Consider the following 12,547-nt stretch of genomic DNA (forward strand, 5'->3'; position numbering starts at 1 on the left):
TATAGTTGATTTCTCGCATTAAAAAGTCTCAGAAGTGAATTTAATAACGAAATAGCAGACAAACAATGTATAAAATGATGTATCTCCAATGTATGTGTGTATGGTTCGCTCAACCAATCACAGCGCAGCTCATCTAAATATTCATTAGCATACCATATTTGGAAGAAAAGCTCTTGTTACAAACAGGGCCATATTCACAGGGTAGTTAAGGGCCCATAAAATAGCAAGCGGGATATGTTCAGCCAAACCAATGTTACATACCCTATTAGGAGACATTAAGGAACAGTGTGAAATACCCTATATAATCATTCTATCACCCCTTTAAAAGTCTTAAATTCGCTGAAGTATTGTGTTTTAGGTCTTAAGTAATTTTAAACAGGTCTTAATTTTCTTACGTCCATGTAGCGCTACCTCTAATGCTCATTGAAATGCTCCCGCTGTGCTTTAGAATATCAGCTTTCTTGTTAATGGCACAAGTCTCTTACGGATTGTACCACAGGCGTAAAAACGATTTTATTCTTCAGCTATGGGGAAGTGCAAGTTTAGCAATACTTGGCTTGAAAAAACTGAATTTATGGCTTCTTATGCAAGAAAGCAATTAAACTGGGAACATTGGGTGTACGGGCACTGGAGTCTCATACAAAAAGTGAGAAACATCCAACTGCTGTGAGGGTCTCCAACCCCGGCCCCAGCGCTACCTCCACACTGCCTAAGCGACACAACAGCTCCGCAAATATTTATATATGTCGTGATATAGGTCTTAAATTTCATTCGTAATGGTTTAAAAAAGGTCATAAATAGTCTTAAATTTTACTTGGTGAAATCGGCAGAAACCCTGATTTAAGTGCTGTTAAAACAGGAAGCTGTTCGACTCACTGTTTTACTTTATTGTCGAAATGTTAAAATTGCACCTTTTTAAAAAAAAAAAAAGAAGTGACATCAGACTGGGACCTGGCAATACTTCATTAGGTTCAATGTCTTGCTGAAGGGCATTTTGATAATGATCTTTTTGTTTATCATTTACACTTTGTAACCAGATTTCTGTTTCTGTACACCTAGATCAGTTCCAAGCAAGATGTAGTCTTTCTCATCACCAAATATGGCTACATCCACCTCTATGACCTGGAAACTGGAACTTGTATCTACATGAACAGGATCAGTGGGGAGACCATTTTTGTCACTGCCCCCCATGAGCCTACTGCGGGTATCATTGGAGTCAACAGGAAAGGACAGGTACTATAATGCATTGGTTCTCTAATTATTTTCAATCATGTCACATACTCGGAGAAATTACATCTTGCAGATTGCTTCTTATTTGAATTGACTGATGACATCAGAGGACTGGATACCTCATAATAGATTCTTACTTAAGTTGGTCTGTTATTGCTGATATTTGTTGGTAATTCACTCTCCTTGTGGCACGTCAGCGCTTTTGTCTATCAGCGTAGGTCCTTGGGTGTTGTCGGGTGACCTTGACCGATGAAATCTCTGATAATAACAGACTGTAGCAGCATCTTTGGTGTCAGGCAGCATGTGACAGTCACAGCAGGAGGGCTAAGCTTGGCCAAGCAGACTACACAATCTAATCTTGTTATTGCTCTTGGCTGTTACCTGCAGGTCTACCATGTACAGCTCAGTGTATTTCACACACACACACACAGACACACACACACACACACACACACACACACAAAATGTGACACTATACCCGACAATCCCTCTGTGTAATTTAGGAATGTGACAAGTACACGTTTTAGGATATAATTCACTTAAATCCATTTTTGCTTATGGGGGTTAGTGCTGGGCGATATGGAGAAAATCAAATAAAACGATATTTTTTACCAAATACCTCGATCGATACCGCAATGATATTGTATTACTATGTATGTATTATTATGTATTGTAATACTATTGGTGCTTTCACAAAATATTTACACAATGAGATTTTTGATAAATAATCATCAGTAATGTGGATATAATAACTAAGTGGGTAAAGGCAAATAATAGAACAGTTACAACTGTCTGGTAAGTTCAGAAAATGACATCTCTTTACAGTAATGTAGCATTTTAAAACCAGGAAAAGAGAACACGTATGCCATACAGGGCTCGAGAGTGCGTCCAATTTGGTCGCAAATGCGCCCAAAATTTGTAAGGGTGCGACTAAGATTTTTCCTAGGTCGCACCAGTGCACCTAACGTCCTCGCATCCGCTGCCTCTCCACAAACGAAGCGATGTCGTTTATATGTTGCGGTACATGACCCATTCCTTCTGTAAAGCCGTGCCTGTGTTTGGATCTCTCCTCCGCGCAGCCCCCCATTCACCCACACACCGGCCGGCTCACCTGCAACATCGGAAAGCGGCTCGTGGAGAGACACGGCTCCGCCGGTCCACATGCTGACATTTGTCTACAGTTTTAATTGTTATTAACACAGCTGTATATTGAGAAGTATGAGAGGGAAACCTGTATTGGTACCAGTGCTTCCGCTGGTAGCCTAACTCTCTGTTAGTGCGGCCGCCACGGCGAAAAACACATTATAAGTTATTGAATGGAACTACGGTAACTTCAGTTCGTTGAGTAATGGCGTGTGAGACGGAGCCTGCTGGACCTGGGCGAGAAATGTGACCCATGGCCACATTATCATAGTTCATAAAAATGAAGCGCAGTGACGATACAGACATTTCATAGCCTACACAAGACGGGTGTAACGCCGCTGACCCGCATCCGACCCGTGCAGGACCCGTTCATAATGAGTCAGCCGTCACTTTGTGAGTAGCTTCAGTCCATCTACTCACCCTCTCTCCCTCTGTCTCCCCCTCTCTCCCTATATGAGCTACTGGGCTATCTGGTGTTATTGAAAACAAGTGAAGGAGCTTTCTCAGCGATATATATTTTTAAAATATATCCCAGGCTATTTATTTCAGATAATTTACATGTGTTGCAGCTGTATATTTTCAAATTGGGAAGGAAACCCTGTCTTTGCATTTTATTTCAATCACGTCTGTTTGATAAAAGAGCTTGTGAAAAGTGGCTTTGACTTAAAACTGAACATTTAGCCTACTTTGTAAAAAATATAAATTAGAGATAGAGAGATATATATTGTGTATCGCCATTCAGCCAAAAAATACAGAGATATGATTTTTAGTCCTGGACTAGTGGAAGATCTGATAATAATCAGTGTGGAGGGGCCCAGCTTGGAGAATTTTGATGCTAGGGAGTGTGGCAAGCTGGTTTAGCCAAGGCCAAAGGGGAAGAAGGCCAAATGACAGGTGTTGGCCATCTGAGGGGCATTTGACAGCAAGGGGGGACCCGCTATAAGACTTTGAGTACAGTATAATGTGCTTCAAATAAAAAAATTTACCAACTCCTTATTCTTGTTTAAAATAATTGACATTATATATATGATTGTATATGGAGTGTGATAAAAAGGTGACCTTGAAATTGTGGCCTTAATGGCGACGCAAGGACAAATTTGGGTGCACCTAAATTTTGTGCTGGTGCACCTAAATAAAAAAAGTTAGGCGCACCAGTGCGACCAAGGCAAAAAGTTAGTGTGGAGCCCTGCCACATTACGATATAACGATATCCAAAATGTAAGACGTTATCTAGTCTCGTATCACGATATCGATATAATATCGATATATTGCCCAGCTCTAATGGGGGTGTGTACAAAGAACATGCCAACATTTCACTGTAAAGTTAATACAGGCAGGTGTCAAAGTCTTGCAAATAATCTTAGTATTTTTGTTCACTTTGCATGGAGTAGAATGTGTGGTGCTCAACCCAAGATTACCGAAGGTACTCTGGGTAAAAAATTATTCCTTTTGTGAAGTTATATTACTACATATGTTTTTTTTCTGCTGCAGTGGTAAATGTTTTTTTTAATGGACCGAGGAATAAAGTGCATACAAATGTAATGTACAGATAATAAAGCATGCAAATGTGCTTTTCCAGGTGTTGTCAGTATGCGTGGAGGAGGAAAACATCATTCCCTATATCACCAATGTGCTCCAGAACCCAGACCTGGCACTCCGCATGGCTGTCCGCAACAACCTTGCCGGTGCCGAGGAGCTGTTTGCCCGCAAATTCAACACCCTCTTTGCAGCAGGGAATTACTCAGAAGCTGCCAAGGTGGCGGCCAACGCACCCAAGGTACAGCCAGTGTGTCACCTGCACTCAGAGAGGGGTCAAACAACATGACGTTATTCTCGGTTCAACTAATACAAGCTCCGACTGTTAAGACTAAGCAGATTTCTGTAGCTTAGTATGACAATAAACACCAGCTTTATGTAAAACAAGTTTAAAAGCAATTAGACAGATCAACTGGGAATGCAGTTTTTCAGTGTTTCTAAAGTTTCTAAAAGTTATCTTTTGAATCTTATGGTCAATAATGTTCACCTAACATAAATGTACACCATCATTCTTCTATGCAATGCTCAAAGATGACTTTTCTCAAACTGAATCTTCCCACTGTTACTTAATTACTTTGTGTATCCATTCATTTTTCTTTTCCAGGGTATCCTGCGGACCCCAGACACCATCCGTCGGTTCCAGAGTGTTCCAGCCCAGCCAGGCCAGACCTCTCCCTTGCTCCAATACTTTGGCATCTTGCTGGACCAAGGCCAACTTAATAAGTTTGAGTCTCTGGAGCTGTGCAGGCCTGTCCTCCAACAGGGCCGCAAGCAACTGTTAGAGAAATGGTTGAAAGAGGACAAGGTATGTCTCCAGTAGTTGATTTTATAGTGTATCTTCAGATTTTTATTTTCACCAATCATGCCATGAACAAAATCTATTCAGTAACACATCTGCTCTTTGGGATATGGTCACCATAGAGCTTGAGTGATGGACTGACTAACTATAAACACGCACAACATTAAACATTTATTCCAAAGCAAGACATCCATTATTTTTTGGGAAGAAAAAACGATTATCTAGTCTATACTTTTAGTGCCACGAAAGCACATTTAAGTTAGTTGGCGCCTCCACTTCTACAAATACCACTGTACTGCTGGTTTCAGTTATGTGTGTGTTTTTTGAGCATATAATTATCTGGGTTTTTTTGTTGTTGGAAGAACTGATCAAGTTTGTGAAATACTGTGATTGGAATCAAAATGTTAAAGCCAGTATGGTGCTTTCATTTAATCTGACCAATTCCTAAAATCCTATTCTTTCAAACACATCAGTGCTATGGCTTGAGGATTACAAATAGATGCCGGTTTGGTTATTTTGATTGCTTTATAAAAGGTTTTAGAGTACTTGTATCTATTCGTAATTGGTTTTGTGTGTGTGTGTGTGTGTGTGTCTGTGTGTGCGTGTGCACACAGCTCGAGTGCTCTGAGGAGCTTGGAGACTTGGTGAAGTCTGTAGATCCTACTCTTGCCCTCAGTGTCTACCTCAGAGCAAACGTCCCCAATAAGGTCATTCAGTGCTTTGCAGAGACTGGACAGTTCCAGAAGATTGTCCTCTATGCCAAGAAGGTTTGTGACAATGCCTAACTTTGTTATTCCAGGTTTATCATTATAACATTAGACAATTGTTGTACAGAGAAGGGGACTATTTTGCTATGTTGTAATCTGTATTCCTCTGTTATCTTTACATTTGTGTTTTTATATGTCGCACCTTAGATGTAGGGCTATCATGCTTAAAGATCTGTTGCCCCTATAGGTGGGCTACACTCCAGACTGGATCTTCTTGCTAAGGAACGTAATGCGGATCAGTCCAGAGCAGGGACTTCAGTTCTCCCAGATGCTGGTACAGGACGAAGAGCCACTTGCTGACATTACACAGGTAAAAAAACAAAAAAACTAAAACACATCTTTACCATGTATAAGTACCATAAGCACCTACATGTCATATCTGGAAGCGGTTATTTGATTAAAGAGAAATCCAAACAGTCTTTTTGAGAGGAGTTTGAAATCTATGATTTTTTTCCTTTTGTGTTTCCAGATTGTTGACGTGTTCATGGAGTACAACTTGATCCAGCAGTGCACATCCTTCCTACTAGACGCCCTGAAGAATAACAGACCCACGGAGGGACCACTGCAGACACGCTTGCTGGAAATGAATTTGGTGCATGCACCACAGGTACATAAATGACCTGATCTAGAATTGAAACACCACAGTTTATTTGGCCCACAGAAGTCCAAAGGCCAAAATGAACACAATTATTATCTTGTTCAGTTACAAATTCATGATTGTAAGTTGTATATAGCTTTAATGATTTGCATTCAGCATTCATCCAGATCAGTTACTTATTTTTGTATCATGCATTAGAAATTGACCATTAAGGTTTTTTTCTGCTTTAAACCGTGTCTCACTATGTTTCCTTTTACCAACAATCTAATTTCCTGTTGCCTATTTGCTAAGTTTCCTGTTAACGCAGCTTCAAACAAAGCTTCAAACTATGTTGAAATGTCTTTGTCCATGTGTCATGTCTTGCAGGTTGCAGACGCAATCCTGGGCAATCAGATGTTCACCCACTATGACCGTGCTCACGTGGCACAGCTGTGTGAGAAGGCCGGCCTCCTGCAGAGGGCGCTGGAGCATTATACTGACCTGTATGATATTAAGCGTGCTGTGGTGCACACACACCTTCTCAACCCAGAGGTACAACACCGACCATCCAACACAAGAAAATACTAACACTAACAGAAATGGATAAAACAGGACTGTAATCCTGTTTTCTACATTTGCTTTTAGATTGCTGATTGTTTTCTGTTTGTCTCTGCAGTGGTTGGTGAATTTCTTTGGCTCCTTGTCAGTGGAGGACTCTCTGGAGTGTCTGAGGGCCATGCTATCTGCAAACATCCGCCAGAACCTGCAGATCTGTGTCCAGGTCGCCTCCAAGTACCATGAGCAGCTCACTACTCAGTCCCTCACTGAACTTTTTGAGTCGTTCAAGAGCTTTGAAGGTATGTTGGGAATATACTGAGTGTCAAGCGCTTTGCCCTTCCTGTCCATTTTGAGAAAACAGCACATTTTAAAAGAAGTTCCAGTTAGTTCTCCTCTTGATTTTGACTTTTTTTTTGTCTTTCAGGTTTGTTCTACTTCTTGGGTTCCATTGTGAACTTCAGCCAGGATCCAGAGGTCCACTTCAAATATATCCAGGCTGCCTGCAAGACAGGCCAGATCAAAGAGGTGGAGAGAATCTGCCGAGAGAGTAACTGCTACGACCCTGAACGTGTGAAGAACTTCCTCAAGGTCAGAAACGGACCAGTGCAGAATACAAATGTCACTTTAAAATAATCTTAACCTGTCTGCCACTAAATTATGCAGACTATCATTCAACAAAGGTAGTTTTTAATGGCCAATACATTTTTTTTAAATATTTATCTCTACAGGAAGCCAAGCTGACTGACCAGCTGCCTTTGATCATTGTGTGTGACCGCTTTGATTTTGTCCACGATCTGGTCCTGTACCTGTACCGCAACAGCCTGCAGAAATACATTGAGATCTACGTGCAGAAGGTACACTTACACCTTTTATACTTTGTCATTGATGCAAGGAATGCTTTAGACATCAGACAGCCTCACGCCACTTGAAATAAACTATCGTTTGCATTTGTCCTTGAATATGTTGTAACTTTGAGATAATGTATTCCAGGTGAACCCAAGCCGTCTGCCGGTGGTCATTGGAGGGTTACTGGATGTAGATTGTGCTGAGGATGTGATTAAGAACCTGATTTTGGTGGTTAGAGGGCAGTTCTCCACAGACGAATTGGTGGCTGAAGTGGAGAAAAGAAATCGGTAAGAAGAGAGGAACTAATTGAACTGCATAGCAAGAGTGGAATCACTGAATCAACACTTGGCCTTATAGAGTCATGAGTTGCTTTTCTGCTCAAACCTTGCTAGAGTGCTGTAAAATCCGTACTGTGTACTTTTCTCCAGACTGAAGCTGCTCCTGCCTTGGTTAGAGGCTCGTATTCATGAAGGTTGTGAGGAGCCTGCTACCCACAACGCCCTGGCCAAGATCTACATTGACAGCAACAACAACCCTGAGCGCTTCCTGAGGGAGAACCCCTACTACGACAGCCGCGTGGTCGGCAAGTACTGTGAGAAAAGAGACCCCCACCTGGCCTGTGTGGCCTATGAAAGAGGACAGTGTGACCAGGAACTGATTCATGTGAGTTTAAACTGAAATGCTACTTGCATGAAAAGCAAAAAAATATGGATAATTTTATGAGTAATGTGCTAATTCCTATTCTGTTGTTTAGTTTATTAGTTTATAATGTCGTGGGCAGTCCCCTTTAATTAACCACACAGTAATGGTGCTGACGCACCAAGCCGATAATCAGCTGTCGGATGGTCTGGCGAGGTCAGTGACTCGAGTCTGTTCAGTGTGTTCCGTGCCGTCGTCCGTCCGAGGGGCCATCGGCCTTCATTTTGGCCGATATGACATGTATAATCGGCGGGCACTGTCGGCAGTCGGACTCAAATGACCCATCTGATTGGTAGAGTGCTAACCCGGAAACGGGGAGCGGAATGAGTGTGAATAGACTCTCTTAAAATCTGACGAAAATCTTTTAAACTGACCTTTGTCGATCTGAAATGAAGACAGATTCAGCAACTGCATGGCCTATTTCTCGCTTAAAATGTTTTCAGAAACTCGTTTCGGTGAACTATTTTAGTACAATATGAGATTGTATTCTGAACAAGACGCCATGACAGTCTGTCTTTGAATTTCGGGAGAAACCAGACCCTAGTGACGCGTTCGTCCAATCAGCTGCCGGTTTTCATTTTTGGGCGACAATACAGATTAGCGCCGCCTGCTGTTATGGAGACGTATTACGTCTTGTTGCTTTGGTGTGTTCCGAGGCACTTTTTTGACCAATTCAGGGAGACTGATCAGTCCAAGTGCCTTTTCTGCCGAGGGTCGGCCGTCTGGTCTGTGTGTCTGCAGCTTAAAAGGTGCAGCTATGGCCTCCTTGGCTAATTTCCAGCTGTAGTCCCCGGCCAGCTGACAATAGGCATCCTAAAATACAATGGTTAACAAATTAAAATAAATTACATTACATGGGAAGCCTTGTTAGCCATGCTTTGTGACCATTGCAATATGTTGCATTTCATTTTGTTTGTTAATGTTACCTGTTTTAGTTGTTCTACTGTGCTACATTACTTTCATGACATTTTGAACTGTTGTTTCCTCTCATGTTAACTGTTTTTGTATATTATGCTTCAGGTGTGCAATGAGAACTCGCTGTTCAAGAGTCTGTCCCGCTACCTTGTAAAGCGCAAGAACCCTGAGCTGTGGGCGAGCGTGCTGCTGGAGACCAACAATTACAGAAGACCCCTCATCGACCAGGTCCGTCCCCTTGGCGTCTCTTGATACTAAATTATGCCACATGAACTAATTTACTTAAATTGTAAATGCAAAAAGCTGATGGCATTACAGACATTGGTCTGTGAAACAAAATTAGCATTCATATTGGATCCATTTAACAATTTGTCTTTTTTATCAGTTCTTTTATAGGATTATCAAATTGTAATCTAGGATATTTTTTATATTGACTTAAAACATCTGAAGCTGAAGTGTATAAAATCTGTTGTCCCTCTCTGCTGAAGGTTGTCCAGACAGCCTTGTCTGAGACCCAGGATCCAGAGGAGGTGTCCGTCACAGTCAAGGCCTTTATGACCGCCGACCTTCCCAATGAGCTCATCGAGCTTCTGGAGAAGATTGTCCTGGATAACTCGGTCTTTAGCGAGCACAGGTGAGACAGGCTTGATGTTACCTGTATATCCCAAGTGTTTATGGCTGGCTGCATGTTTGTGATTGTGTTTCCGAAAGATGCAGCAATCTCCAATAATAAAGATATTTGTAAGACCGTAAGAAGCAAGTCTCTTTAAGCCCAATTTTGAAAGTTTTGTACACAAGCCCGTCAGTTATTTTTTCACTGATGAGCTTTCAGTTGAATTGTGATCATATTGAGAAACATTAAAAAATGTATTTAGCTTTTTTAGCCACATACAAAATTAGACCCTCACTAAGACTGGCTTTTGTTTTTTAGAAACCTCCAGAATCTGCTCATCCTGACAGCTATTAAAGCTGACCGGACACGTGTTATGGAGTACATCAACCGTCTGGACAACTATGATGCCCCAGACATTGCGAACATCGCCATCAGTAATGAGCTGTTTGAGGAGGCCTTTGCTATTTTTAGAAAATTTGATGTCAACACCTCTGCTGTGCAGGTCAGTGGATTAGTGCCCATTACTGCTCGACTGTAAGGGGTCTAAAAACTAGAGACATGAACTCAAAAGCTTTTGTACTGTGTGTACAGTTTTAACCAAGGCGTGTTATTCAGGAATCACATACTTGACCTAAACCCTGATTATAATGGCCACCAGAATTGTGTTAATGAGCTTGTAACGTGATCTGAATGTGGTCTCATTTTGTCCAGGTTCTGATTGAGCACATTGGTAACCTGGACAGAGCTTATGAGTTTGCTGAGCGCTGCAATGAGCCACCAGTGTGGAGTCAGCTGGCAAAGGCCCAGCTTCAGAAGGGCCTGGTCAAAGAAGCCATTGACTCTTACATTAAGGCGGATGACCCTTCTGCTTACATGGAGGTGGGACAAGCTGCAGCCCAAAGCGGTAAGATAAACAATGTCCATCGTATCAGCTCATTTGGTGCCTAGATCTTAAGAATTTTGGATAAATGCTGAACTTAGTGTGACTTGTCATTTATTGTTTTCTTTAATGAAGACACTTTAATAGTGTTTTGGTAAATATACTGTAGATTGATGTGCTCATGAAACTGATCCGAGTTGATTGTTGTGTGCAGGGAACTGGGAGGACCTGGTCAAGTTTCTGCAGATGGCCCGTAAGAAGGCCCGCGAGTCTTACGTTGAAACAGAGTTGATCTTTGCCCTGGCCAAGACCAACCGCCTGGCTGAGCTGGAAGAGTTCATTAACGGACCCAATAATGCTCACATTCAGCAAGTAGGTCCTGGGAAGCATACAGACTTACAGCACTCACTCACATACACAGTTGTTACCACTTAATTCTCTTTCACCTGTTCAACAGTTGCTACTTTGCTAATGCACTCCTTTTTTGTCAATTTTCCTTCAGGTGGGTGACCGTTGTTATGACGACAAGATGTATGAGGCAGCCAAACTGCTCTACAACAATGTGTCCAACTTTGGCCGTCTGGCCTCCACTCTGGTGCACCTGGGAGAGTACCAGGCAGCTGTGGACGGAGCTCGCAAGGCCAACAGCACCCGCACCTGGAAGGAGGTGAGGAATTACGATACGGTTTCATCTTTAACTCTTTATGGAGAAAAAGTCCTTTGAATAGTAAAGAGTCAGATGTAGCACTTCAGAGCTTGTACTGAGTTCAAGCTCAACACTAAGCCTTCCTTTTATAGTGTCAGAAAAGAAAAGCCAGTTACTGTCCACTAGTCTTTATTTAACACCTTGTTTGTTTGATTTGATTATCTTCTCTTCCAGGTGTGTTTTGCGTGTGTAGATGGGAAAGAGTTCCGTCTTGCCCAAATGTGTGGCCTGCATATTGTCGTCCATGCCGATGAACTGGAGGAACTCATCAACTACTACCAGGTAACGGGGGTAACTGGGGCCAGTGTAAAACTCACCTGTTACACTTATTATAAATGTTGAGTAACTACTCAGCACATATACCACATATCTGGTATCAGACATATAGTGCACTGGACAGTAGGGTGTTCTGTTGCCTTTGTCTTACAATTAAATATCAATTGTCAAAGCTTACAGATGAAATTTCTTTATGTTGCACCTTTATGGCAGTAAATCTTGTTTTGTTGGTGCTGGTTCAGCAGAACCACCATTCCTTGGCTCAAGTGATATATTTAAAGTCCTGGTAAAGCCAAAATAAATGTGTCACACCACAGGAAAATGGGTTTTTAACCGCCCAGCCAAATCTGAACCAGAATGTATATTAAATTTGGTTTCAAAATCAGGGGGGTTTTGCACTGTTTATTTTGTTTGTATTACTGGTTTAATGGGTTACGGTTAGTGTCATTAAGTCTGTCTGTACCTTCAGGACCGCGGTTACTTTGAGGAGCTGATCACCATGCTGGAGGCTGCCCTTGGACTGGAGCGTGCTCACATGGGTATGTTCACTGAGCTGGCCATCCTCTACTCCAAATTCAAACCCCAGAAGATGAGGGAGCACCTGGAGCTCTTCTGGTCCCGTGTCAACATTCCAAAGGTAGGCTAGGGGAACAACGGTAACATCTTTAAACAAAAAATAATTTATAATAATCTTTACAGCATAAAATATTTAACTTCCCCTCATACTCTTTTGTAGAAGCACAGCTTGATTAACAATTAGGTGTGGAACGGTTCCCAAAATTCCCAGTTTGGTTCATATCACTGTTTTGGGGTCACAGTTTTCGGTTCAGTTTGGTACGTCTTTGGTACATTGACAGTTTCAACAGGCTTTTAATTTATTTATTTGGCAAAACAAAGTTAACTGTTTACCGTAACAAAGTACTGGCTAAGAACATAAGGAACATAAACTTCTTCATTGTCTAATCTTTATTAAAAGAATAGGTTTCCTCATTAGTGTAAACA

General features: G+C 41.7%; 1 protein-coding gene across 7 annotated transcripts in view; it reads left to right on the forward strand.

Moving 5' to 3' along the window:
* The window catches only part of LOC120546774 (clathrin heavy chain 1), a 34,349-nt gene that overhangs the window by 10,819 nt on the left and 10,983 nt on the right, over window positions 1–12,547 (forward strand). For all 7 annotated transcript variants that reach the window (XM_039781961.1, XM_039781979.1, XM_039781970.1 and 4 more), the window contains 20 exons: window positions 1,060–1,233; window positions 3,953–4,150; window positions 4,514–4,714; window positions 5,323–5,475; window positions 5,663–5,785; window positions 5,945–6,082; window positions 6,440–6,604; window positions 6,729–6,909; window positions 7,035–7,198; window positions 7,339–7,464; window positions 7,601–7,743; window positions 7,885–8,119; window positions 9,176–9,298; window positions 9,559–9,704; window positions 10,002–10,185; window positions 10,395–10,587; window positions 10,778–10,935; window positions 11,066–11,230; window positions 11,444–11,551; window positions 12,015–12,182. In XM_039781961.1, the coding sequence (XP_039637895.1) occupies window positions 1,060–1,233; window positions 3,953–4,150; window positions 4,514–4,714; window positions 5,323–5,475; window positions 5,663–5,785; window positions 5,945–6,082; window positions 6,440–6,604; window positions 6,729–6,909; window positions 7,035–7,198; window positions 7,339–7,464; window positions 7,601–7,743; window positions 7,885–8,119; window positions 9,176–9,298; window positions 9,559–9,704; window positions 10,002–10,185; window positions 10,395–10,587; window positions 10,778–10,935; window positions 11,066–11,230; window positions 11,444–11,551; window positions 12,015–12,182 (3,246 nt within the window). The remainder of the gene's footprint in view (window positions 1–1,059; window positions 1,234–3,952; window positions 4,151–4,513; window positions 4,715–5,322; window positions 5,476–5,662; window positions 5,786–5,944; window positions 6,083–6,439; window positions 6,605–6,728; window positions 6,910–7,034; window positions 7,199–7,338; window positions 7,465–7,600; window positions 7,744–7,884; window positions 8,120–9,175; window positions 9,299–9,558; window positions 9,705–10,001; window positions 10,186–10,394; window positions 10,588–10,777; window positions 10,936–11,065; window positions 11,231–11,443; window positions 11,552–12,014; window positions 12,183–12,547) is intronic.

Source organism: Perca fluviatilis, chromosome 2 (genome assembly GCF_010015445.1).
Source record: "Perca fluviatilis chromosome 2, GENO_Pfluv_1.0, whole genome shotgun sequence".
NCBI lineage: Eukaryota > Metazoa > Chordata > Actinopteri > Perciformes > Percidae > Perca > Perca fluviatilis.